General features: G+C 43.7%; 1 protein-coding gene across 1 annotated transcript; it reads right to left on the reverse strand.

The window, feature by feature from the left end:
- Window positions 1-1,910: 1,910 nt before the first annotated feature.
- pcdh12 (protocadherin 12) lies at window positions 1,911-23,153 on the reverse strand. The gene is made up of 4 exons (XM_020502533.2): window positions 19,051-23,153; window positions 17,636-17,727; window positions 13,472-13,620; window positions 1,911-5,161 (listed from the first exon to the last, which is right to left on the reverse strand). Exons 1-4 carry the CDS (start codon window positions 21,958-21,960, stop codon window positions 4,752-4,754), a joined length of 3,561 nt encoding a protein of 1,186 aa, XP_020358122.1. The 5' UTR covers window positions 21,961-23,153; the 3' UTR covers window positions 1,911-4,751.
- Window positions 23,154-26,441: the final 3,288 nt, after the last annotated feature.

A 26,441-nucleotide genomic window follows, 5' to 3' on the forward strand; every position in this document is an offset into this window, starting at 1 on the left:
CCTCACCACCTGGGGGCAGCCGGTCAGAAAGTCCAGGACCCAGTTGCACAGGGCGGGGTCAAGACCCTGGGTCTCGAGCTTAATGACAAGTTTGGAGGGTACTATGGTGTTAAATGCAGCTTTGGTTTGAGGAGTGTTTGCCGCTTCTCATCGAGCATGATTTCATTTGCATGTTTTTAGACCAATAAAACGAACTCCACATGGCAAGTAGTAGATACATTTTTCTTATTTGATCTTCTTCTGCAGGGAGGGTTATGTTACAAAAATAAAACCACAGATGTGAACTAGGGATCTTGTGCACAGTAACCCAAGAGTCAAGCACTCTGCCATCAAGTGGATCTGTAAGATGATGCGTGTTATTTTTATTGTCACCGGTCACTGTAATTAATAACTTTAGTTATATATTTTTTTGTATATTACTAGTACCTGCTAAAGTTCTTAATATATATATAAATAAATGCAACAAGTGTTGGTCCCATGATCTGAAATAAGATCCCAGAAATGTTCCATATGCACAAAAAGCTTATTTCTCTTCAATTTTGGGCACAAATGTGTTTACATCCCTGTTTGTGAACATCTCTCCTTTGCCAAGATAATTAATCCACCTGACAGGTGTGGCATGTCAAGAAGCTGATGAAACAGCATGATCATTACACAGGTGCACCTTGTGCTGGGGACAAAAAGCCACTAAAATCTGCAGTTTTGTCACACCACAGATGCCTCAAGTTTTGAAGGAGCGTGCAATTGGCATGCTGACTGCAGGAATGTCCACCAGAGCTGTTGCCAGAATGTAATGTTAATTTCTCTACCATAAACTGCCTCTGTTGTTTTTATAGAATTTGGCAGCATGTCCAACCGGCCTCACAACCGCATGTATAGCGTCGTGTGGGCAAGCGGTTGACTAATGTCAACAGAGTGCCCCATGGTGGCGGTGGGGTTATAGTTTGGGCAGGCATAAGCTACGGACAACAAGCACGCATGCATTTTATCAATGGCAATTTGAACTTACAGAGAAACCGTGACAATATCCTGAGGCCCATTGTCGTGCCATTCATCCACTGCCATCACCACATGTTTCAGCATGATAATGCACAGCACTAGCTCATACCAGATACTGACTGGTTTTAAGTATCTGTGACCAACAGATGCATTATCTGTATTCACAGTAGTGAAATCCATAGATTAGGGCCTAATGAATTTATTTCAATGGACTGACTTCCTTTAAATGAACTGTAACTCAGTAAAATCTTTGAAATTGTTGCATGTTGAGTTTATATTTTGGATGGAAAAGAAAGTGGTGAGATTTGAACCAGGAATGTTGTGGGTCACAACACATTTTTAACACTCCAACCTACCACCCTGATAGTTTGTTTTATTTGACTCCCACCTGTCAAATGGACACTCTGCCCACTAAGTTTTCAAATCAACCAATCACATTTTGCCCTGTCCTCAAAACAGCTGGGTCCCGTTCGACTGATTCAACTTATTTAGACAGGTAAATGCAAGGGCTCCACTATTTGGGCCTCAGTTGAATTATTTCAGTGCATCTTTTCCTTTAAGAAATCACAGAATATTTATCCCTGGACAAGCAAGAAGAATCATCTGGTACTGGAGCACTTGTCCAATTATGTCTAGTCAAGATTTGTTTCCAAGGAAGATAGGAAGGAAGGATGCACTTTGAAGGAATTCCAACAAGCCCTTGGTACCTGAAGAATGAATAAGGAAAACTCCACTGAGCTACTGGCTAATCACAAGTCAATATAAAACATTTACATAGAAGTGGCGGCAGAGGGCGTGTTCTCACATTTCTCCTAGAGGTGTTCTTGCGCTGTAGTCGCTCATTTTGCAACATTCAAAACAAAAGTCCAAATCCTTAACATAATGTAATTTGTAGGAAGAAATGACCATGGTGCCGTTTTAAAATGATTGTATTAAAATGTATTGGAAAATACAATGTACAAAGTGCTGCTGGTTTGATTTATGGCAACAAAAACTCCCTATTCTCCTGAGCAAGATTACAAATGACACCTTTCGTCAGAAAAATTATAATTTATAACACTTTTACAGCCATTCAAATATCTGAAGCCAAATCCTGGGTGTATAATGCCTTGTTCACACTGCAGGCCTATAATGCTCAAATCAGTTTTGGAATACTGACTGTCCAAATAGCACGTTATAAGTGACCAAATAGGATTTATATGTGTTCAGATGGCAGTAATTTGCTGACATGACTAAGCTAGTTGTCATAGTAAAGACAGGTGTGCGCGCGCTGGTGTAGGCCGATTGGTGCAAGTGCTTCCTATCACTCAGAAGTTATGTAGCAAGCTAAGGTGACAATGCCTGCCATGGATGTTTCCCAGGTGTTTTGAATGGTCAACATCATAGTGTGAGAACACTTAAGGCCTCAAAGGATAAGATGATCCAACTTTCAAAACGAGTCCTTTTTGTCGAGCCACAGCAGTCAACTAGCTAGCTAGGTAGCAGTTTAGCTTTCTAGCACATTCACTCATTTGTTTGTAAACATTTAACAAGCTAGTTAGCTACTACATTTTCTTGGCAAACTGTCAACAGAGTAGCTAGCAAGCAACAAGATATGCCAAATAAGAGTCTAAAAACCACTTGAGGGCAAATAAATCAGATTTGACCGCATGGCCAGGAATAAGTTTTGTATCGGACTTCTAACCACCTACGAAAGTGGTTTGAAATGTGGCTTGAAATATCAGATTCCATGTGCTTTTTTAGCTGTTCAGACTGCAGGATAAAGAACAGATTCGAATCGGTTATGCAAAAATATTGGATTTGAGTAACTTCAAGCTGCAAATGAGAACAAGGCTTTTACAGTGCCTTCGGAAAGTATTCAGACCCCTTGACTTTTTACACATTTTGTTCGGTTACAGCCTTTTTCCAAAATTGATTCAATTGTTTCTTTCCCCTCATCAATCTACACACAATACCCCATAAAGACAATGCAAAAACACATTTTTTGAATTTTTGCTTATTTATAAAAAAATGTTTTTAACTGAAACATCACATTCACATAAATATTCAAACACTTTACTCAGTACTTTGTTGAAGCACCTTTGGCAGCGACTACAGCCTTGAGTCTTCTTGGGTATGACGCTACAAAATTGGAACACCTGTATTTGGGGAGTTTCTCCCATTCTTCTCTGCAGATCCTCTCAAGCTGTCAGGTTGGATGGGGAGCATTGCCGCACAGATATTTTCAAGTCTCTCCAGAGACGTTCGATCAGGTTCAAGAGTGCCCTATGGTGGCGGTGGGGTTATAGTTTGGGCAGGCATAAGCTACGGACAACAAACATGCATGCATTTTATCAATCAGCCAGAGAGCTGGGCCAGAGAGGACATTCAGAAACTTGTCCCAAAGCCAGTCCTGCATTGTCTTGGCTGTGTGTCCTGTTGGAAGGTGAACCTTCACCCCAGTCTGAGGTCCTAAGCTCTCTGGAGCAGGTTTTCATTAAGGATTTCTGTACTTTGCCTTTGTTCATCTTTGTCTAGATCCTGACTAGTCTCCCAGTCCCTGCCACTGAAAAACATCCCCACAGCATGATGCTGCCACCATCATGCTTCACCGTGGGGATGGTGCCAGGTTTCCACCAGACGTGACGCTTGGCATTCAGGCCAAAGAGTTCAAACCTGGTTTCACCAGACCAGTGAATCGTGTTTCTCATGGTCTGGGAGTCTTTAGGTGTCGGCTGTCATGTACCAAGTCGGGTAACTCCAAGTCGGCTGTCATGTACCTATTACTGAGTGGCGGTTTCAGTCTGGCCGCTTATTTAAATAAGGCATTTCTGATTTTTAAACATTTAAAAAATTTGATTTGCAAACATTTCTAAAAACCTGTTTTCGCTTTGTCATTATGGGGTACATCGTGTAGATTGCTGAGGATTTTTTGTTGTTGTATTTTATCCATTTTAGAATAAGGCTGTAACATAAGAAAATGTGGAAAAAGTCAAGGGGTCTGAACACTTTCCGAAGGTACTGTAAGTGTTTCCTACACAGACAAACATTTATACCTCTGTAAATACTACATTTTTCAGTAGCTAAATAATTTACTTGAGTAAATACAAATAGTAATCAATAATGGAAACATTTCTCAAAATGGTGGTGAAGGACGTGTCGGCAGACTAGGTCCAATGTGACAGACATTTCTCCTCAGGAACAGGACTTAATGTTGTTAGTGTTTTGTCTTCAGAGAAGAGAGAGAGCGGTTTCCTTCTTGGGCTCTTTGCTTGGGGCTGCTAAACTCAGCCATTCATACCATGGACAACGCTAACAACGGATAGCACCATGTTGTTGCTCCCACTGAGAAACACTTCTGACGAGAGACAGAAAGTGAATCTTTGTTGCATCAGAATGATACAGAGGAGTATGTGCCACATGAGGAAGACGGTTTCATTGTGTAACATTTATCTCAAGGTAAATGTACACTTTTCTATGTAGGGAGTACTGTATAGTACATTGTGCTTTTTCCAGCACTGAATAAAGGCCTTTGGTTAACTCCTCTCCCTCTTCTGATCTTGTCCTGTTTCATACAGGGAAGCAGGCTGTCAGAGCTTAATGGGGATATGTTAGGAGAAGGAGGGGAGTTGCTGTTGTAAGCATGAGCAGTTCAGTCATTTCAGCAACATGTAAAACAAAGTCATCAGTTTGGGGGGGGGTCTTAGGCATCCAAACACACAATAATCGATCAAGTAACGTTGAGGCAACTGTTCTCATACCAGGGGTTGGGCCTAAGGGCATTGAGCCAGAGGGGACCTCTTTTCGGGGTTCACAGAGTTCCTTTGTGTGTTGGCGCCCCCTGCTGCGGCGGTATCTCCTTCCAGCCCCAGCGAGCGCCGGTAGGTGGCGGACAGTCTGTAGAGCACGTCTGGCGAGGGGCGGGGCTGGGAGTCGCCTTTCTGGGTCAGGAGCATATTAAACAAAGTGTTGACCTCTGAGATCAAGGCCCCGCCCAGTGAGCCATCCTCCGGCTTCTTACCGAAGGTGGAGAAGGAGGCAGAGTCAAGGGTGTCTGGGGAGCAATGGGTTTCAGGGGACGGTGGCCCATTGGGAACAAAAACATTCTCGTGGTAGTCGGCCGTTAGGGGGAGGGAGAGGCGGGACATCCACGCAGGGTCCTCTATGTCAGCAAAGACGTCATCTGATGAGAGGAGGAGAGAGATGAGAAAATGTCAATACCGTTTTTAACAACATAGGACAAAGCAACAACTCTACAGTGATACAGTGCTGGATGTGACACAGGGAACATGTGGGTGTTCTTTGTTATAGTGATTGTTGTTGGTCAGTATTGTTGTTTATCCCTTTGAAAATGAATTTCTTCACGTGAAAACGTTAAATGAAATCTGAAGATGGGAGAATGATTATCTGGTATGTCGAAGAAGACAAATATAAACTAAGTTAATAAAAATAAGCTTACGGAGGTACAAGTCGAATCTTGCCGTTTCCTTCAATTTCCTTGAGAAAAACACTATGTGGAACGAAAACAGGATATATATCACAGGAGTATATTTAACCGGCATTTCCTGTCATCTCCTGGCTGTATCCGGAGTTATAGTCAAGTAAAAGCTGATTTATGCTTGATCTGGGAATGCGGTGCAGAGGCGCCGTACAGAGGGTGTGACGCAAAAGGCCATATCAAGCTCCATACCGCATGCGCCGCCCCAATTTTTAACAATGCGGTGGGCTCTATATAACTCCGCATTGACATGATTGGATGACGTTAGGTGGGGGCGGTACATCCTGTATATACACAAATTCACTTCCTTGACAAGCGCAAGAAGTATCAATTCTCTTACTTATGCAGAGGCAGCATTGTAGTAAATGCTGTATGGCCAATGCAGATTGCGGCATGACCATACATCGGCATTAAAGTGGTCAAGTGGTTTTACGCACAAACCCTGTTTAGACAATCAAAAGACACATTGTGATCGGATCATCCTGCCCACTTCTGGTAGTCAGACACATATTGTGTCTTGATATCTTACAAGTGTAGACAGATATGGACAGAGAAAAAAATTTAATCATTGGCAGGTGGCACCATTGACTGATTAGATCAATATGTGTCTTACAATAAATAAATATTTTTATGAAATAATTTGCATAAAGGGGCCAGGAAATCTGGTCACAATGCAGCCACAGTGGACGGATAACAGACATTTTAATTACACGTGTAAACATATTTCTGAAAATGTGGGCACCAACAGAATGTAGACATGATCCGGACAAAGGACTCATGTTAGCACCAGGTAAAAACGAGGCTGGAATGAAACGTACACACTCAACAGGTAAAAATCAATTTAAAGCCATTCTCTACAGTTAAGCATTACAGGCATTCTATGTATATCTTTTTTTTGTATGGGGATGTGCAAACCTGATTATCATGACCAACATATTGCTTGTGTTTTGTTTTGTTGATAAAGGGAAAACTTTAGTTGTGGTATAACTGTATGGCAGGGGTAGACAATTATATTCAGCCGCGGGACGATTTTTGTCGGAGCTGATGGATAGGGGGCCGGAACATCATTATAATTATTTGTACAATGCAAATTGTACAACTAAGCCCAAAAAGAGATTATATTTGAAAATTACAATTTCATGAAATGAATGGCATGATGAAATGAAATTGTTTCAATTTTTTCCTATCGTAGGTAAATAATCCAAGCAATACATCTCTCCATAATAGTGTAAAATTATAAATCTACTGTTGTCTTGCCACAGATTCCTCACATGAATACAATGCCAAAATAGATTCAACACCGTTTCTGGGTGGTCATTACAAAAGGTACAATTTGACTCCATGTTTTGTTTTTTACTTCATCATATAGTGGTCGGCAGGATGATATTTATAAATGTTTTTTACGTTTAAAAAAATAAATAAAAATCCCAACTATATTATCAATAAAACCATTCCAATAAGGCATGACATAACATCCTGTTGAAACAAGGTTCTTATAGCTCTAATGTTGTTGAATGGACCAAAAGAAAAACAAATATTTCTTACTGATGAGTCAACAGGGTTAATCGTAGGTGTGTTCTGAGGGTCAGGTCTTGACACGTTCCTGAATAATAAAGCAACACCTGAGGGGATGGCATCTAAAACCATTTGCAAACTCTTTAGATGTTACAGGGATCTTATGATAAGAATATAAGAATAAGATGAGATAGGAAAAGTCCCTCTGCATTTACAAGTTGGCTCACCAATAGGATATTATTTTGGGAACCAATATTTCAAACAAAAACAGTGCATTCTGAAAATATTCAGATGTTAGATTTTTTCTAAAATGGATTAAATAAAAATCATCAATCTACTTCGATTGAGCTCAGGTGCATCCTGTTTCCATTGATCATCCTTGAGATGTTTCTACAACTTGATTGGAGTCCACCTGTGGTAAATTCAATTGATTGGACATGATTTGGAAAGGCACACACCTGTCTATAAGGTCCCACAGTTGACAGTGCATATCAGAGCAAAAAACCAAGCCAAGAGGTCGAAGGAATTGTGTGTAGTGCTCCGAGACAGGATTGTGTCAGGATTGTATCGAGGCACAGATACAGAGAAGGTTAATCAAATATTTCTGCAGCATTGAAGGTACCCAAGAATACAGTGGCCTCCATTTTTAAATGGAATAAGTTTGTAACCACCAAGACTTTTCTTAGAGCTGGCAGCCCGGCCAAACTGAGCATTCGGGGGAGAAGGGCCTTGGTCAGAGAGGTGACCAAGAACCCGATGGTCACTGACAGAGCTGAGTGAAAGATGAACAGAGCAAAATACAGAGAGATCCTTGATGATGAACCTGCTCCAGAGCGCTCAGGACCTCAGACTGGGGCGAATGTTCCCTTTCCAACAGGACAACAACCCTAAGCACACAGCCAAGACAATGTAGGAGTGGCTTCTGGACAAGTCTCTGAATGTCCTTGAGTGACCCAGGCAGAGTTTGGACTTGAACCTGATCGAGGATCTCTGGAAAGACCTGAAAATAGCTGTGCAGCAACGCTCCCCATCCAACCTGACAGAGCTTGAGAGGATCAGCAGAGAAGAATGGGATAAACTCCCCAAATACAGGTGTGCCGAGCTTGTAGCGTCATACCCAAGAAGACTCGAGGCTGTAATCGCTGCCAAAGGTGCTTCAACAAAATACTGAGTAAAGGGTCTGAATACTTATGTAAATGTAATATTTCAGTTTTTTATACATTTACCAAAATGTCTAAACCTGGTTTTGCTTTGTCATTATGGGGTATTGTGTGTAGATTGAGGGGAAAAACAATTTAATACATTTTCAAATAAGGCTGTAACGTAACAAAATGTACAAAAAGTCAAGGTTTCCGAATGCGCTTAGTATTTTTTATACAATATCTCTATGGAGAACATTTATGGTTATAAATTAAGGACCATGACAATACATTTTTTACTGGAACTTTGTTTATACTATAAGTGCAAACCAACATGAAATTATGGCCACCAAAAGTAGAGAAGACAACATGATTAATACCGTTCCACATAGAAGTGGGTCTTCTTAGGAATTGTTTTCTCAAATTGATCTTAAAACTATGTAAAGTACAGAATTCAGCCCATTATACTCATAAGTGTTCATGACAACAGTTTCCCTAATGTAATGGGTACGGTTTCTCCACAGAAAGTTTAAAAGCATCTGGTCTCTCTTTTTGCTTATTTTACAGTCAAGATATAAAGATAGAGCAGTCTAGAGACACCTTCAGCCTTGGTTATTAGAACTCTTTCTTTGATAGAGAAGTCCCTCTGTAGCCATTGATTTAGCTTCTTCTGGGTTTTTTTTTATAAGAGGGTTAAAATGTAGTAAGCCTCTACACTTCTGATACTTAGTAATGGTTATGCCTAAATATGTAAGTTCTTCTTTCACTGGAATATAATAATATGAGGGTGTCACACAATCTTTGACAGCCACGAGTTTACATTTATTAAATGTTAAGACATAGACCAGATGCTTTGGAAAAGGATTAGATCACATTGATCGATATGGGAATCTGACTATTGTCTTTCAGAAAAAGTGGAGTATCGTCAGTCAGCCAGCTGGCTCATAATTTATTTACCAGCCATGGAAATACCTCGTACAGGACTATTATTTAAAGACTTTGTAATAAGTTGGATGACTAATAAAAACAGATAAGGTGAGATAGAAAGGATTTAGGCAAGGTTGTCCCATCTCAAATCTAGGTCAGGTGCCATGTTTCAGTTAGATAGAGCTGTTAACATTAGTATAGTGTCTTAATAGCCTCACAGACAAAAATCCCTAAAGCCAAATTTCTCACAGTAGTGGAAGAGGAACCGATCCTCTGCTGTGTTAAATGCTCCTCGGTCCTAAACCCTTAGCCCTTGAATGACGTTTTACATCATCACATCCAAATGTCCAAATGGCAACGTTGTTGATGGAAAAACAACCAACCTAAAGCTATTATATGTACCTAGTAAGCTAACCTAGCTAGCTAGCACTCCTGTCAAGAATCCCCAGAGATACTTGCCTGCGAACTTCCAAAAACAACATCTGCCCTTCAGACCAAGAGAATTTTCCCTCTTGGTCTTAAGACATTGGTTGCTTCCATGGGAGACCCGGGTTCATATCCTGCGTGTTACACTTGCCCTGTGGTCCTTTTCATCTAATCACAACCAGACCCGGGCACGCACACACTAACACAGTGGTTCCCAACTAGGGGTACTGGGACCCCTGGGGGTACTTGGCCTATCCACAGGGGGTACTTCAAAAGACTAATGAGTCCACAGGGATACTTTAGAGATACTCCGGGCAGAGCGAAATTCAGTTGGGAGTACGGTAACCAAAACCAAGTTGGGAACCACTGTTCTAACACACAAACTTACAGAGCAGTCACTGAACAACCCCAGAACCTACCCCCACCACACCGACACACACACACACACACACACACATTCCCTCTCTCATGCACACACACACACGCACTGTGTGACACTGGCAGCCCTCAACTTAAATCTCAATCCATAAACGAAACAAATCCTTCTGAGTTAGTGATCCTCTGCTGTATTTGTTTGGAATGTTCAAAGGCTCTGCTGTGAGATATATTTGTTTTTGAATGGAAGACTGAGCTCCATATATGTGGTGGGGTTTGAACTACAGTGCAGTGATCAATCAAACTCACAGCAAGCCACATCAGAGAGAGGTTAACTCACAAGCTAACTGCCTGGGTTCAATCACATCATGTTTTCTAAAATGCTGCTTCCTTTTCTGGCCCCTTCCTCTGCAATCGCCTCAGTCCCGTCCCCCCTTCTGCATCTCATTTTATAAAACGGGATGGGATCGTGTTGTTTGGATCCTTTAGGCTGATTGATAGCAGTGAGTTATAGCGCCACAATTCTGCATTCCATGTGTAATGCCTATTAACTGTTCCTTTAGATGTATCAATGCACATCCACTTCCCCACAGCCCAGCCAGTCAATTTATAACCTTAATCTCCCCTGGAAAAAAGTGTCTTGAGAATATTTCCCCATGCTACTAGCCAAGCATTTGGTTTGGTACAGAGGGGGTTAATAGTTAGCTAGCAAAGGAGAAGTAAAGTTAGTTAGGGAGGATGGCTAGGCTATCTTATTGACTCGACCATTAGCTGGTTGTTGCCTATTTATAAATGATGTATTACATTTAAATTCTCCTCTCTCTTGTAATAATTGAACCTCTGCTACCTAGCAAGCTACATGCCAATGGCTTGTTTAGCATAGCGACGACTTGGTCAAAACATGAGAATATAATTAACAACCAGCCTGATGGTTAGCAACGTCAGAACCGGCTTTTGCCCGGACTATATCGTCTGGTGGAAGGATGAAATAAAGCTAATTTACTAATTAAAATAAAGTTAATGAAAACATGTTGTCAACTGTTTCATAAAAGCAATAAGGCTGTCGAACCTGGGAATTCTTAGCTTTGTCTCGTGTCAAAGAATTGCCCTCAGTCAGGAGTTATCATGCCTTATTAGTCAAATCTCTCCCTCTACACCCCCCACTCTGCCCCTCATCCCCCTCTCTTCACCCCCCACCTCATCCCCCTTTCTCTTCACCCCACCCCTTTCTCTCCACCCCCCACTCTACACCTCATCCCCCTTTCTCTTCACCTCATCCCCCTTTCTCTTTACCTCCCACTCTGCACCTCATCCCCCTCTCTTTACCCCCACCCCATCCCCCTTTCTCTTCACCCCCACCCCCTTTTTCTTCACCCCCCACTCTACACCTCATCCCCCTTTCTCTTCACCTCATCCTCCTTTTCCTCATTCCCCTTACTCCACACCTCATTCCCCTTACTCCACACCTCATTCCCCTTACTCCACCCCCCTTACTCCACACCCCATCCCCATTTTACTCTACACCTCATCCCCATTTCACTCTACACCTCATCCCCATTTCTCTTCATCCCCCACTCTACACCTCATCCCCTTTCTCTTCATCCCCCACTCTACACCTCATCCCCCTTCTCTTTATCTCTCGTGATCCATGGCTCCCCCCATTCCAAACTTAATTAGACTGGACCCACCAGCAGGGAAACCCTAAATCCTCAGAAAACAATTACCCTCTCACTGGAACCAAAGCAACCCCCTTAGACACACCACACATACACATGTTTGATGTGAAGAACACCCCTGCTGTGGTTGATTGACTACAACCACAACAAAACAGCAGAAGATATTGAAGCAATTTAAAGCATACTGCCAAACGTTAGATCCACAGACCTGACTAAAGTCAGAGCTCAACTTTGATAAGTCCTAATGGTAAATATTGAAAAAAATCATCAGTTGACTGAAAACTGACAATTCAATTGGTGATATGTGATTCATCGTCTATCAGCTCTAAGACTTTTATTTTCGAGTGAACTGTCTCTTTAATAGGTGATATGGCTACCAAACAAAGGAATGCAGACTCAAGAAAATAGCAGAGCTCAAGGAGCGATAAACTGAGGCCGCATTCTGAAGAAGGGGTGCTGAAAACGCAATGATCTACGCACACACACACACACCTTTGCATTGTGTCGATCAGGACGAAAGACAGATGTGGAACATGATATTAGAGGTCAGATTCAAGGCTATCTGTTCAGATCACACTGACACACTGCCTCAGGGCAGAGTGGGTGGTGGTGACTGTGTGGGTGTGGGTGTGTTGGGGTTGTTCTATGCAGCTTAAAAGATGGGGCTCTCCAGGTGAAAATAAAAAAATGTGTTGCCCAGGGAATCAGAAACACAGGCTGTTTGAATGTTTGAACAACGTCATAGGTCCTCAAAGAGCATGAGCTTCTCACCGTTCGTGAGTCTCACAAATCTAGTGTGAGTTACAATGCTAATGGTGGACCCCTTTGGGCATGGGTGACTCAAGCATGACACACACACAAACACACACGCAGGTCTTTGTAACACCCCTGTGTGAGGTTACTGTACCGGCATAGACTTTAAATGGCTCTCACTCAAGATCAACTGAAAGAAGTCTTAAGAGAGACTATGTGCCGTGTTTTGAAAATAACAAAGACAGAGCCGACGTGACGATGACCTGAACAATTGGAAGGAATTCAATACGTATGCTTACTGTGTACATACACTGAGTATACCAAACATTAGGAACACCTCCCTAATATTAAGTTGCAACACCTTTTGCCCTCAGAAAAGCCTAAATTTGTCAGGGCATGGACTCTACAAGGTGTCAATATCATTCCACAGGGATGCTGACCCATGTTGACTCCAATGCTTCCCACAGTTTTCTGGATGGCGTTTGGGCGATGGACCATTCTTGATACACACGGTAAACCGTTGAGTGTGAAAAACTCTGCAGGGTTGCCGTTTGAGACACACTCAAACCGGTGCGCCTGGCATCTACTAACAATGCACAGTTTAAAGGAACTTAAATATGATGTCTTGCCCATTCGACCCCATGTCTCAATTGTCTCAAGGCTGAAAAATCCTTCTTTAACTAGTCTCCTCCCCTTCATCTACACAGATTAAATTGGATTTATATCAATAAGGGATCATAGCTTTTACATGGATTCCCCTGGTTAGTCTCATGGAAAGAACAGGTGTTCCTAATGTTTCGTACATTCAATGTAGGTTGGACTATATAGAATTTGAACATGTGTATTAGTCTGGTCAATCATATTAAGCGCTGCACTCATTGTTTCACTTCAAACAATGTCACATACAGTACAGCAATATGTATCTTTACGGCTGAGTGAAAACAGCCACGCTCAGCGTATGATATTGCTAGTCACTTAAGTTTGCTAAGAATTTTAAGAACATAATTACGTGGTAGAAGCCCAACAGAGAGCTAAGAATTCAAGTAAGTGTTTCCTTTGTTAATGTTGACCATTCAAATATTTTCCCTTCGATCTATTGTTTTGTTGACTATAAAATAGTATATTTTCTCTTGTCAAAACGGTCAACCTGGTTAAATAAAGTTTCCATTTGAAAAAGTTCTTACCAGGGTTGTTGAGCAGGTTATTAAGCCCCTCCTCCAGTAGTGGGTCGACAGGGGAGTCTCGGCCCATGTCCCAGTCCATGTCTCCGGCCTCACTCTCACCATGACCGCTGTCCTTGGTGCTCTGCCAATCAGTGTCCTGAGCGTAAGACCTACAGGGAAGCGGAGGAAACAGACAGGGGAGCGTCAGGGACAGTGAGAGGGCATTTTAGAACCGACGTTTAGGAGTCATATTATCGACGGTCAGCCATCTTGCGGAACCTTCACTATGACTGTCATGTCATATTCAATTGTTCCCAAGAATCAAGCTGTTCTGGAATGTGTTGACCTGAGCTCACTTTAATAGCTTCCAACCCCGGCTCAATGCTGAGGTGCATTGAGCCAGACAAAGGGTGTGGTGGTGTGCTAAGTGGCATTTAACTGTGCTGAGATGCTCTAAGCCATGCTAAGAGGTCTTGTGCAACACTAATCTTTGTCTCCTACTTCATGTACTTCTGGGGGTTTTAAAGTTTGGTGATAAAATACCAGAGACTCAAGGTATAGACTGAAGACAGAACATGCTCCCTGTCAGAGACTTTATCAGAGCCAGTTAGAGACCAGACAGACCTTAGGCCTCTTTATCAAAGGTGCATACGCACAAAAAAGACTAAACCCCGCAAAGATTGGTATTTATCCATTTTGAACCCGACTGGAAAGTGTGCTTATCTCCACACACAGCTCAGACCATGCGTACACACAACTTCTAATTGTATTGCAAGCATATTTGGGGCGGCAGGGTAGCCTAGTGGTTAGAGCGTTGGACTAGTAACCGGAAGGTTGCAAGTTCAAACCCCCCAGCTGTCGTTCTGCCCCTGAACAGGCAGTTAACCCACTGTTCCTAGGCCGTCACTGAAAATAATAGTTAAATAAAGGTTAAAAAATATTATTCTATTGAGATGTTTGAGGCACGGGAAATAATTCAAAATAATGTGATAAAAACATGAAAACGAAATGATAAAACAGACGCATTTACCACTGGTAAGGAGATTGCATAACAGCATGAACGTTTTAATGTTTCTTTCATTATTGTTATTTCCTTTTCTGACATGATTGGTTAGTTCCCGCTACTATACGATACATATGACCAGTCATCATTTCAAAAGCCAAGAATGCTCTAAAGTAAACAGACCAGTAGCCTACTTAAAATATTTGACAGAAGGCCATGGGTAGGGTAGGATAACACACAGTAATTGCTGTGCAATAGGAGCGCGACATTGTAGCCTATTTCATCTCAGCGCCTATACCAAGGCAGGAGATTGTGTTTCTATCATCTATCGATAAACAAAATATTCAACAACCGTTCGTCTTTTGCATATAAGTGTGGGCTCTAGCATTTAGTTTGAAATTGTTTGAATGAATAATCATCTGGCAGAATGCATTCTGTGTTTGGCACTCATTGTAGGTGGCTAGCGCCGAGACCCCTAGAGGACGTAGTTCTTCCTGATGCCGTATTACCTCTAGGTATCGACACAGTCAGTAATACACTCGTGTCCACCATGGACCGGATTTTGTATAAAACATCCTCAATTCAGGCTGCAACGGCATCAGTTTCCTCCTTTACTCGATTTAGCGTACCGTCTTAAAACAACTTTCCACCACCATACTAGGGTGGCTAATGTTACTTTTTGATGTTGCGGTGCGCATTCAGCCAGGGGTAAACAGGCTCACATGGTGTACAACATCCAGAAGTTGTCCGAAACTCTTAAAATGGTTGTGGAAAATTGTGTTTTATTAAGACAATATGCTTATTTCGCCCACCATGTGTTATATGCTTATTTTTTCCCCACCAATGAGCCATTAAATCGAGTTAAGGAGGAAACTTTGTAGCGGGAATGGAAGATGTTTTATGTACAATCCGGTCCATGGGAGTCACCAGTGTATTGCCTGCTGAATACATCAAAGTCGGACGTAAGATGACAAACTATGTAAAAGGGATAATAGCGCCAGCTTGCGGACGGTTGGGTTGTGTTTAGTTTGAAAGATTCCGTGCAAAATGTTTAAACATTCTGCCCACACCTTTACAGAAATTTGATCAAATTTGCCATAGCTCTTTCATTTAGAAACGGTCATGTCTGAATTCCAATATTTCCAAATCATACAACAAATGAGGGAGTTTGTCAAAATAAAAGGTGAAAGGAGGTAGTTTTCCAGGTGGGATTTTAACGCTCATTCTCGTGAACAGAATTATACAATGGTTGGGTCTAATCCTGGATGCTGATTGGTTAAAACTGCATTCCAGACAGTGTCTATTCCACAAATTACCACAGGCTAAAGCTATGAGGTTGAAATGCCTATTTACTCCATCTCATTGCGCAATCCACCGTCTCATCAGTCCAGCCAGGCAATTTATAATCTTGATCTCCACTGAGATGGAACAGAGTAAATAGGCATTACACAGTCATAGCTTGTGGTAACTTGTGGAATAGACACCGGCTGGAATGCGGTTTTAACCAATCAGCATCCTGGATTAGACCCACCCATTGTATAACTGGGAGATAAACCAGGGGGGCCGACAACATCCCAGATAGTCGGCCATGACACAAAACATACACCCCACGTAGACAGATTCTTAATTATTCATCAAAGCGAAGAGGCTGAGCCATATATGAACCCCTCACATCATACTGTGTATAGAATATAACATTGTGGTCAGTGGATGTGCTGGCTCCTGCCTTAGGGAAGGAGTCATGGCAGTGTGGTAGGCACTCAGTCCTGCGTAGACCTGCTCCCTGCCAGTGACTGACTGGCAGAGCACTTATGGTATGAGACACTCTTCCTGTTATTGGGCAGACACATATCTGAGCAGCATTGTCTAGCTATAGTACCACCCACTGGGCACAAACTGGTTGAATGTCCGGGGGTACCATCGGATGGGGCCACGGTGTCTCCTGAATCCTCCAGTCTCAGCCTCCAGTATTTAATGTGTCGGAGGGCTAGGGTCAGTCTGTTATATCTGGAGTATTTCTCCTGTCTTATCCGGTGTGAATTTAAGTATCTCTCGACCTGAGCCCTAGGACCATGCCTCAGGACTACCTGGCTTGATGGCTCCTTGCTGTCCCCAGTCCACCTGGCCGTGCTGCTGCTCCAGTTTCAACTGTTCTGCCTGCGGCTATGGAACCTTGACCTGCTGTTTTCAACTCTCTAGAGACAGCAGGAGCAGTAGAGATACTCCGAATGATCAGCTATGAAAAGCTAACTGACATTTACTCCTGAGGTTCTGACCTGTTGCACCCTCGACAACCACTGTGATTATTATTATTTGACCCTGCTGGTCATCTATGAACATTTGAACATCTTGGCCATGTTCTGTTATAATCTCCACCCGGCACAGCCAGAAGAGGACTGGCCACCCCTCATAGCCTGGTTCCACTCTAGGTTTCTTCCTCAGTTCCAGCCTTTCTAGGGAGCTTTTCCTAGCCACCGTGCTTCTACACCTGCATTGCTTGCTGTTTGGGGTTTTAGGCTGAGTTTCTGTACAACACTTTATGAAATCGGTAAAAAAGGACTCTATAAATACATTTGATTTTAAATCAATGTTATTTCGACAAATTTCAATGTGATGACGTTGAATCAACGTGGAAAACTGATTGGATTTTGTAAAAATCATCAACGTAAGAGAAGTGTATTTTGTTCCACACAAATTTCTACCAAAATCCCTTATTTTATTTTTCCCACATTGACCTTATGTTAGTTGACAACTCAACCAAATGTAAATCAAAACTAGACGTTGAACTGACGTCTGCGCCCATTGGGTAGGAAGATTTGAAACAATATTTATAGGGTGCTTGTATTTATTTTGTGTCTTCGGTCAGGTCTCCTTTGAAAAAATGATTTAAAATCTCAGTGTGATCACTTGTACAAAAAAAGGATAAATAACAAATACATTTCATGAAAAGATGATAATGTGAGTCAGATTGTAGCCTGTTGAATCAAAAGGCATCAATACAATCTAAAACTAATGATGCATGTAGTGGTAATAGTGGTCAACAGCCAACTGGCTCTGAAACAAAGGAGGGATAATGATGCATGTAGTGGTCGTGGTGGTCCACAGCCAATTGGCTCTGAATCAAAGGAGGGATAATGAAAAGAAAAAGGGAAAAAAAGACAAGAAAGAGGAAATGTGCTCACCTGCCAGCACGCTGGGAGAACTTGTTGCCTCGGAAGTTTGGTCTTGGCTGCAGCTGACCCTGGTGGAGCAGGGAGAGGAGCTGAGAAACCTGCTGTAAGGAGGCAGGAGATGATGAAAGGGTTAAGGAGACAGTGATCTTATAACACAGAAGTCAGAATAACAAACTAGGGTTTTGAGAAGGTGCTGTATTGAGGCTGTTGAGTGTATTGGGTGGAGGTGTCAATCGTCAAATGAATAAATATTATTTGTTCGGTGAGAATCTATTCAACCTGTCGCTCACTATGGCAACCCCTAACATTGGGGAGTTCATTTGGAGCAGTTTGTGCTGATATCTTTCCTGTGGATATGCTGCTAACTCTGGCCTCCACATTCAGAGAGGAAACAGCCTTTGTGAGGTGTGGAGAGTGGGCTTGTGTGTGTGTGTGTGTGTGTGTGTGTCAGATGGTGGACAGGAAAGCGCTTTACGTAAAGGGCTATTATTCTCTGACCTGTTTCCTTCCAGGATGAACCTCTGAAATATGGTCATGTGGAAGGGGGGGGGGGGGGGGGGTCTGAAAACCTCCAGCTGGGGCGAGCAGGCGGAGATGAAGGAGGGGTGGATCAAAACTCAGTCATCTTCCTGCGCTTATAATGGAATTTACGTGAGGCCTTAAAACATTGCCAGACTCTTTGTTCTAAGACTATTGGGAGATGGCATCTCCGTCTGCGCCTATTCCCCCTCTGCGTCTATTCCCCCTCAATGACGATGTGTCGATTTGACTAGCACAGCACTTCTTGAGTAGACATTTACAGATGCTGCCTTTTTTTGTGAGATCAGCAATTTGGACCATTTGTCACTGGCGACTCACAGTGTTTAAATGTCAAAGCAGTATTCCCTTACTCTACAGACAGAGCTTACTTTGGCTGGGCTTCCCCCTTAGAGAATAAGAGTGGTCTACTGATTTTTCCTGGCATTTTTCCTTCTCTATATGAGTGTGTTATGCGATATTGAGTAAAAGGATTGGTGCGAATGCTTGAGGGGCATGGGAGTAGACAGGATTACAGTGGCTGACACATGAGCACCTGAATAAACGCAATGCTTTGGCTCCAGCATCATCTGTTAGTTGTCCCCTCAGGCTTCCTATGTAAGCCATACACAAGAGGGGGGAAATGATCTGCTCTCAGGACCTTCAATTTAAATGCATCTCAATTCCTGTAGGTTACAATTAATTGTTTCAGTTAGAGCACGTGAAAAAATTAAGGCTTATTTATAATACGAAAGTCTGAGAAGAAAAAAAGGTTCTCTTTCTGTTATTTGTGAAATGGATATAGGGTATTTGACATGAGAATGATTAAAACCAATGTGATGCATTGCATAAGATATACCATATGTGCATTCACGTTCAAAGTAATTATAACTAAAATGGTTTATTACCTGCACTTCGGGAGAGGCAGCAGACAACTCAATGGAGTTCTCTCCGAAGGCAGCCATGGAGAGACGGACCAGATTCCTCAGCATCCGTCTGTGGTCTTCAGCGTCAAGTCCACTTCTGGTATCTGTGTTCTTGGGCCTTCTAAGTGTTGCCACCTGGGACGATGTTTCTGGCACTTCAACGTCGGGGCTAACCTGGATCTCAGAGTTCCCATGTCGCCTCAGGGTACTGGTCTGATACAGTGAGGAGGATGATGAAGGGTTTCTTGCCTTACGCAGGGTTCGGTAAGGAATGGCAGGGGTCCAAGGAAGAGTGCCATCCAGCTCGATGCTCCCAGGTTTCCTGAGTGTTCTGGAATGGGAGACTGGTAGCGTTGATCCCCCCTCTGGGTAGGCCTGGGAGTGGACTGTTGGGTTCATGGAGTTGGCAACGCTGTACTGCGTTTCAGTGTTTTGCTCTTCAACCACAAGGAGCATAGGGGAGAGGGGCTGGGCTTCGTCATCTTCTGGAGGGTCCTCCCTTCGTCCCCTCAGGACTGGCACCAGCTGGATGTCTGTCTTCCTGATGTTTTTCTGTGGGCGGCGAGGGTGGCTCGTGTAGGTGGACTCGGCCGTCCTGCAGTTGTAGGAATGGTTGTCTCGTTTCGTGGGGCGACAGAAGGTGGTCACCAAGGCAACCGCCAGGAGAAGCAGGATGCAGCTGGCCCCAAGGCAGATGGCCACCATCATGGTGAAACTCAGCTTACCATGGTTACCAGGGGCTGAGTTTTTCAAATGGTCCCGCAAGTTGATGAAAGCCACCTCCAAGGTGGCCTTTGTCAATAGCCTTGGAGAACCCTTGTCCGATACAGCAATATCCACTTTGAAAGTTTTCCCAATGAGCTCTGTAGCATTGGTCGTGTTAACATACAGTTGTCCGGTGGTGTCATTGAGTCTGAATAGTCCTGTGGGGTTTCCATCTGTGATCATGTAGCTGAGTCTTCCATTCAGGCCAGAGTCTGGATCATTAGCCTTGATGGTAGTGGCCAGGAATCCCATAAATCCATTTTGGACAGAGCGACCAGTATGAGGATCGGGGGAGCCTTCTTCAGCACCATCCCCTAGTTGTGTCACTATCTCCCCCTTCTCCTCGTTGACCAGGACACTCACAAAGGCTATGCCTTTCTTTGGCATCGGCTCCTTGATGACGGGGTAGTTGTCGTTGACATCCTGGATCTCGATGAGTACCGTGGCGGTGCTGGTGAGGGGTGGATGCCCATGGTCTATGGCCTCCACAATGAAGGAGTATGTGGGCGACTCCTCATAGTCCAATGACTGCTGGGCGCTGACTACACCACTGGTGGGGTGGATGGCGAAAGACGCCATGGGAGGTCCCAGCTCATTGGACTCTCGGATGGAGAAGGACACCCTGCCGCTGAGCTCAATATCCACATCATTGGCCTCTACCTTGAGGACCTGGAGCCCCACGGTATTGTTCTCCTTGAAGGAAGCCCTGTAGTGGGACTTGGAGAACACAGGGGCATTGTCATTCTCATCCAACACATGGACAACTAGGTGTCTAACACATGACAGTGGCGGGTCACCGTAATCCTGGGCAAGTAATGTGAGATTATACTCCATGACCTTTTCCCGATCCAGGGTGCCATTGGTTACGATCATGTAATTGTCGCCATGGATTTTCTTGAGGCGGAAGTGGCCGGATCCATGCTGGATGTGGGCGTGCACATTCCCGTTGTCCCCGGAGTCTGCATCAGAGACCATCACCAGTGCAAGGAACGTGTCCTCTGGTGCACCTTCTAAAACAGTTGCCACTGGGGAATCAGGGGGTGTCCAAGTGACATGGATCCTTGGTGCATTATCATTGACATCCCTTAGCTTGATGTGTAGTTTACAATGAGAGGGGATGGCGTTGGGCCCAAGATCACGCGCCTGGATGTCCACCTCATAAAAGTGTTTGGCTTCATAGTCCAGTGGGCCTTTTAAAGTCACTACCCCACTCTGGGGGTGGATACTGAAAAGCTTCTGCACCTCAGGTGGCGCATGCTTGCTTAGAGAGTACTCAACCTCCCCGTTGGCCCCTTGGTCAGGGTCCGTGGCCTTGAGGTTGATGACGCTAGTCCCACGAGCTGTATCCTCGGCTAGTTCCACAGTGGGGGTGCTATCCTCAAACATGGGGCTGTTGTCATTAGAGTCCAAGACGTTGACCTGGACCAGAGTACTGCCCGACCTGGGAGGATTCCCCTTGTCCCAGGCCACCAGAGTCAGCTCGAAGGAGGAATGCACCTCCCTGTCCAGCTCCTTGATCACCACCAGCTCTGCCTGCTTTGGCCCATCCACAGCGCTCCTTACATCTAGGGCAAAATGCTGGTTGACGGACAGCGAGTAGGTCTGCAGACCATTGGGGCCGGCGTCCGGGTCCACCGCTCGGTCCAGGGGGATCCGCATCCTCAATGTGGCCATCTCAGAGATTTCCATCTCCTGCTGGCTGCTGGGGAAAGTTGGGCTGTGGTCATTTAGGTCCATCACCTCCACCCGCACCCTCAGGAAGTGGATAACACCACCTTTCCTGTAGAGGACACTGAAGGCCAGCTCACACAGGTCCGAGCCTCGACACAGCTCCTCCCGGTCCAGCTGGCCTAGGGTGGCGACAGTTCCATCTCTTACTCCAATGGAGAAAGGCAGGGCTTGACCATGCTCCACGACCTGGAAATCCTCCAGTACCCCGGTCTCGCCTCTCTGACGCAGGTCATCGACCAGACGGCCAACCCTGGTGCCCACAGGCTGCTCCTCCCAGACTTGGTACATGACAGTTAATGGGGCCGGGTCTGAAGACTGGGCCCCAGAAATAAGCCACAGAACCAGCAGTAGAGCCAGCAGCATGACTGTGTGAGATGTTACGGTCCTGTCCAGCATTTAAAAGGGCATGGCTAACACCCACAAAAAACTACTTATTTCCCCTTCTTCAATTTAAATAATGACTGGTGAAAAAACTAAACTATTGATAGAAAATATATCCTTTTAAAATAGCCCGATACAGTAAAAAAGTCAAATATTTTAGTTATAAATCGACAAAACATAAAATACATTTATCAATATAAGCCATGAATCAAACAGCTCATCTACCCATATTCTTACACTTTTACCAAGCTCTGCATATCAGCACAAAATATACCAACAATTACAGCTCAATCTAGCAATGAAACAATCTAATATTTTTCCTAACAAAACAGATTTGAATTAAAGACTAAATGAAAGAAAGACAACCCTAAATCCCTTTTATACCAACAACCTTAGAGCCCTTAAGTTTAGTCAGATAACGAAATTACAGAACCCTATAACTAGAGCTATTGCCTCCCTCTCTTACACACACTCACAGCTTACTGCATGAATCACAGACAGCTGCTGGCTCCCAGTGTCCCGCTTCATCAGCCTGTAGCTACAAAGTAAAGCAAGGAGAGCACTGAGGAAGTTTGGATCTGTGATGAAACATGCAGGATAGGACCCAGCCAATCAGAACAGGGGGGGTGGAGCATATGCAAATCAAACTCCCCACCCCAAAACAGAGCAGTGGGCCCTCAGGAAATCAAGCAGGAGTTGAAACATTGGAGTGCTTTTAAAGAAATGTGATCCTCCCTCCGCCTCTGCCTCCAGTCCTTCACTCCTTTTGCCTTGTTGCTTTTTTCCTGCAATCTTCAAAAATCCATCACAACCTTGCATTGTGGATCTTTAACTCAGTAGAAATCAGAGTGGGCTTGAAGCGTGGCCCCTATGGGACTTTGAACTGTAACCAGGCCTGCTCTCGACTCAGAGCTCCATGACGTAAGGTCTGGGCTCGCGACAGAAATCCTAAACGCTAGATAGCTCTTGCTGATAAATGTGTTGCAACCTCAAACTTGTCAGCCGTAAATGTCTTTTGGCTGGTAAAATGGTCCCTTTCTGGACTACTTTTCATTTTTTTGTCATAATATGTGTTTTTTGTTGGGTCTCTCAGCAGTAAGCTGCAAATGTTGTTTTCACACATAGCACAGTGAAGAAAATCAAATTTGTGCTGCTGTAAAAAGTAGAATCTATCCATACCGAAGGGCTCACAATAATGACATAAAACTGCAGTTCCGGATAACATAAACAGGGCAAACAACCCTGATAAACAACATCAGACCATTATACATCTTGACAATTATATGTACAGGATCTCCACGATAGGAACATTTAAAAATATATATATATATTTTTTTTAAGAGTGAAATGGCATAATCCTAGCTCTGCATGTATAAATATAAAAGTTTAATGTGTGACGGGAAATTATCCAATAGCCTGAGCCTATAAAGACAACGTTTGTTATACTCTGTACGGTTCAAACAACACACAAAACCTGACTAATCAACCTGATCAATCAATGTTTACATGTCCATAATTCTTCTGTTTGCATTAATATAATTCTTATTTTTCCATCTACTATTTGAGGACCTAAAATAAAGGAGCCGTAGGCCTATAAGCTACACCAGAAAGAATAGCATGCAAAGTTTCAAGCATAACACTTCCCCTTCAGCTCAGACATCAACAAACCCATTACTGCACGGGCCAATAAAAGCTTTTCACAGAGTGATACCTCTGGGAAAGATGCTAAAGATATCAGTCCCCGTAGTCCACTGTAACTTCTCAGAGACACCGTTAAGGGCTTCGGTCACCATACCTCGTAAAAGGCCAAAAATGGGCGGCTGACTCCCCGTCTCTGTGTGGCCAGAGAGAGCAAAGGTCGGCCAATACGATTAGGCTCTCTCCCCTAAACAAACAGGGGATCCGTTTCACACATAAAGCTGCTCTCCGTCAACCAATTATCCCCATTTGGAGAGCTGGGGGGGAGGGGGGTTCCTTAACAGTTCTCGCTCTCTATCAGAGCATACACACACATGCACACTCACAACCACACTACCATAACACCCACCTTCACAAATGTTAACTCCCAACAGTCTCAACCTTCACATCTGTGGGAGGGCGTATGGTAATGATTAGCAAATCTTCAGTGCTATTTTTTTTGTTGTTCTACAAAGCAAACCATAAGAAATGGTCAAAACATAAGTCTTTAGAAGTTTTACAGGCTTCATGTGAAGTCAAGCAGTCAAGAGCACCTGGAAGTGAACTTCAAGCTGGACTCTTAAGATCAATTAAGTATTCAGAGAGTGGAGATCAAGGAGAGAGAAAAGTATCAAGGTAGTGGTGTGTGTGTGTGTGTGTGTCAACCTTACCTACTTTGTGTTTGTGTGCATTCCACTTGTCATCCTCATCACTGCAGTGGAACAAGAGAAGCAAAGGAAAGCTTCTTACACAAACAGCCGAGAAGTGACCATCGGTGACCATTTTGTTAACACTGCCCTTAGGTTATGTAGTCTGATCCAAAGCTTCACTTTGCATTACAAACACACATACACATTCCAGTGAAGCTACTAATACACTTCTTTAGAATAACGCTCAAAATCACCTTTTTGGCACACAGATAATTCCTCTGTCTCTAGTCCAGGGTTCTCCAACAGGTCGATCGCGGGCTACCAGAACCTCGCAGCACACCCCTGAGTAGCTCGCAAAACAATTCTGAAAAGGGCATGTATTTTTTACGCGTTCCACCTCAAACAAATCGCAGAAGTATCAGACACCTACTATCCAATCACATCCACATTGACATTATCCCACCCCCGGTTAGCCACAATTGGCTTAAAAAGCCATATGTAACAATATCTGCCAATTAATTTCCAGCAATATTGCCCCTGTACAGTATGTGTGGTGCACAGAACAAAAACAAATCTCATTTACAATGACGGCCTACCCCGGCCAACGCTGGGCCAATTGTGTGCTGCCCTATGGGACTCCCAATCACGGCCGGATGTTATTCAGGCTGCATTCGAACCAGGGACTGTAGCGACAGCTCTTGCACTGAGGTGCAGTGCCTTAGACTGCACTGAGATCATGTCATCTCCCTGAGGAGGATGAGCTGGCCAATCAGCGGCCTAGTTGCATGAATATTTTTTATGACGCATCATTTTACGACACGTCAACATCATTCTGTGGTTGGAGTACGCCGACACCATTCCAACACAGGTAAGCTGCTTTTTAACAAACTTAATTACAATTTTTGTTAAGAAAAACTATTTCACTCATATTGTAAGTGATTAATAGTTCAAATTTAAAAGACACATGGAAGCACTGTGCTGTAGCATTGACATGGACCCAGAACATTCAATTCCATTATTTCTGTATGAATACTTGTAATTAACGACAGGATGAAGTTAGTGAAAAACTCAACATGAATGGGATTCAGCAAAATACCAAGACCGTACCCATTTGAAAGCTAGGAACAAATTAAGGAGTAGCTCGTGACATGTTCCATAATATATAAAAGTACAAATGTCGGAGACTCCTGCGATAGTTACTACATACAAATACATAGGAGCTAAGGAAAAGGAAGAAAACTTTTACAGACAAAAACACAGCCTCAGGGAGTGTAACATAGTAAGGCCATAGGGAGATTTGGCTGTGGCTTTTGTTGTGCTCTCCTGGTCCATATAGCTGATAAGCAGAGCATGCAATAGAGACGACAGATCAGAGAGGATCTGATGGGCCATTGCTCACTTATCTCCCTGTCCGCCCCACTCCTTCCCCTCCGAAGTTGTTCTGTGTTTGTAGGCTGGCATCTGACAATACTTGTGGGGGAGACTTCCTTTGTGCTGGTAGTAGTCGTCTGGTTGCCACATTTCTTGTGTGCGAGACTGTGGAGCATTTCTTCCACCTTTCCCTCACTCAAACATATACTTCCCTCTCTATCCCCCACCTCTCACTTTGGAGACCCTCGACAGAGAACAACACATACAAAACAGACACAGGTGACGACCGGGGTTTAGGTATCTAAACATCCTTGTGAAGCGAAAACAATAGGCAGTGATACTTGGAAAAACAGGAAAGTAAGTCGACGAAGCCGCAGAGAGACATTGTGGTTCCAGGGAGAAACCAGCTATTTGACTTGTTGTTGGAAGCGAGTAAACAAGAGAGCAAGGCCAAGTGCAATTTCACTGCCTCTGTCTAGTCTAGTAGCTGCTGGAGTCTATACCAGACCATAGTGATTACACACACCCACACGTGTGCGCACATTCATAGGGCGATTCCACGCCAGCAAAGCGAACTGTGAAGAGCTTCAAAAGATAGCAGATTGAAGGGAAATGAAAGCCAGCAATTTAGGTAAATAGGGATATCATATTTCCTGCAGCTGTGTGTGAACACACCCACACTACCCCAGTTGATTGGGAGAACACTTGCCAGACCATGTGTTACACCTCTCTGACCTCCAAAGGTGGAGTGGTTCCTGCCTTTCACTGGGTGAGTCACACAGGGTGACGACCACGGCG

This window comes from Oncorhynchus kisutch, linkage group LG15 (assembly GCF_002021735.2).
Source record: "Oncorhynchus kisutch isolate 150728-3 linkage group LG15, Okis_V2, whole genome shotgun sequence".
Taxonomy (NCBI): domain Eukaryota; kingdom Metazoa; phylum Chordata; class Actinopteri; order Salmoniformes; family Salmonidae; genus Oncorhynchus; species Oncorhynchus kisutch.

Coding starts and splice junctions, on each gene's coding strand:
- pcdh12 (XM_020502533.2), bottom strand. CDS start 21,960: ATGCTGGACAGGACCGTAACATCTCACACAGTCATGCTGCTGGCTCTA. Junction 13,621..17,635: donor TTCTCCCAGCGTGCTGGCAG/GTGAGCACATTT, acceptor GCTTCCCTGTAG/GTCTTACGCTCAGGACACTG. Junction 5,162..13,471: donor TAACCTGCTCAACAACCCTG/GTAAGAACTTTT, acceptor TCCTCTCATCAG/ATGACGTCTTTGCTGACATA.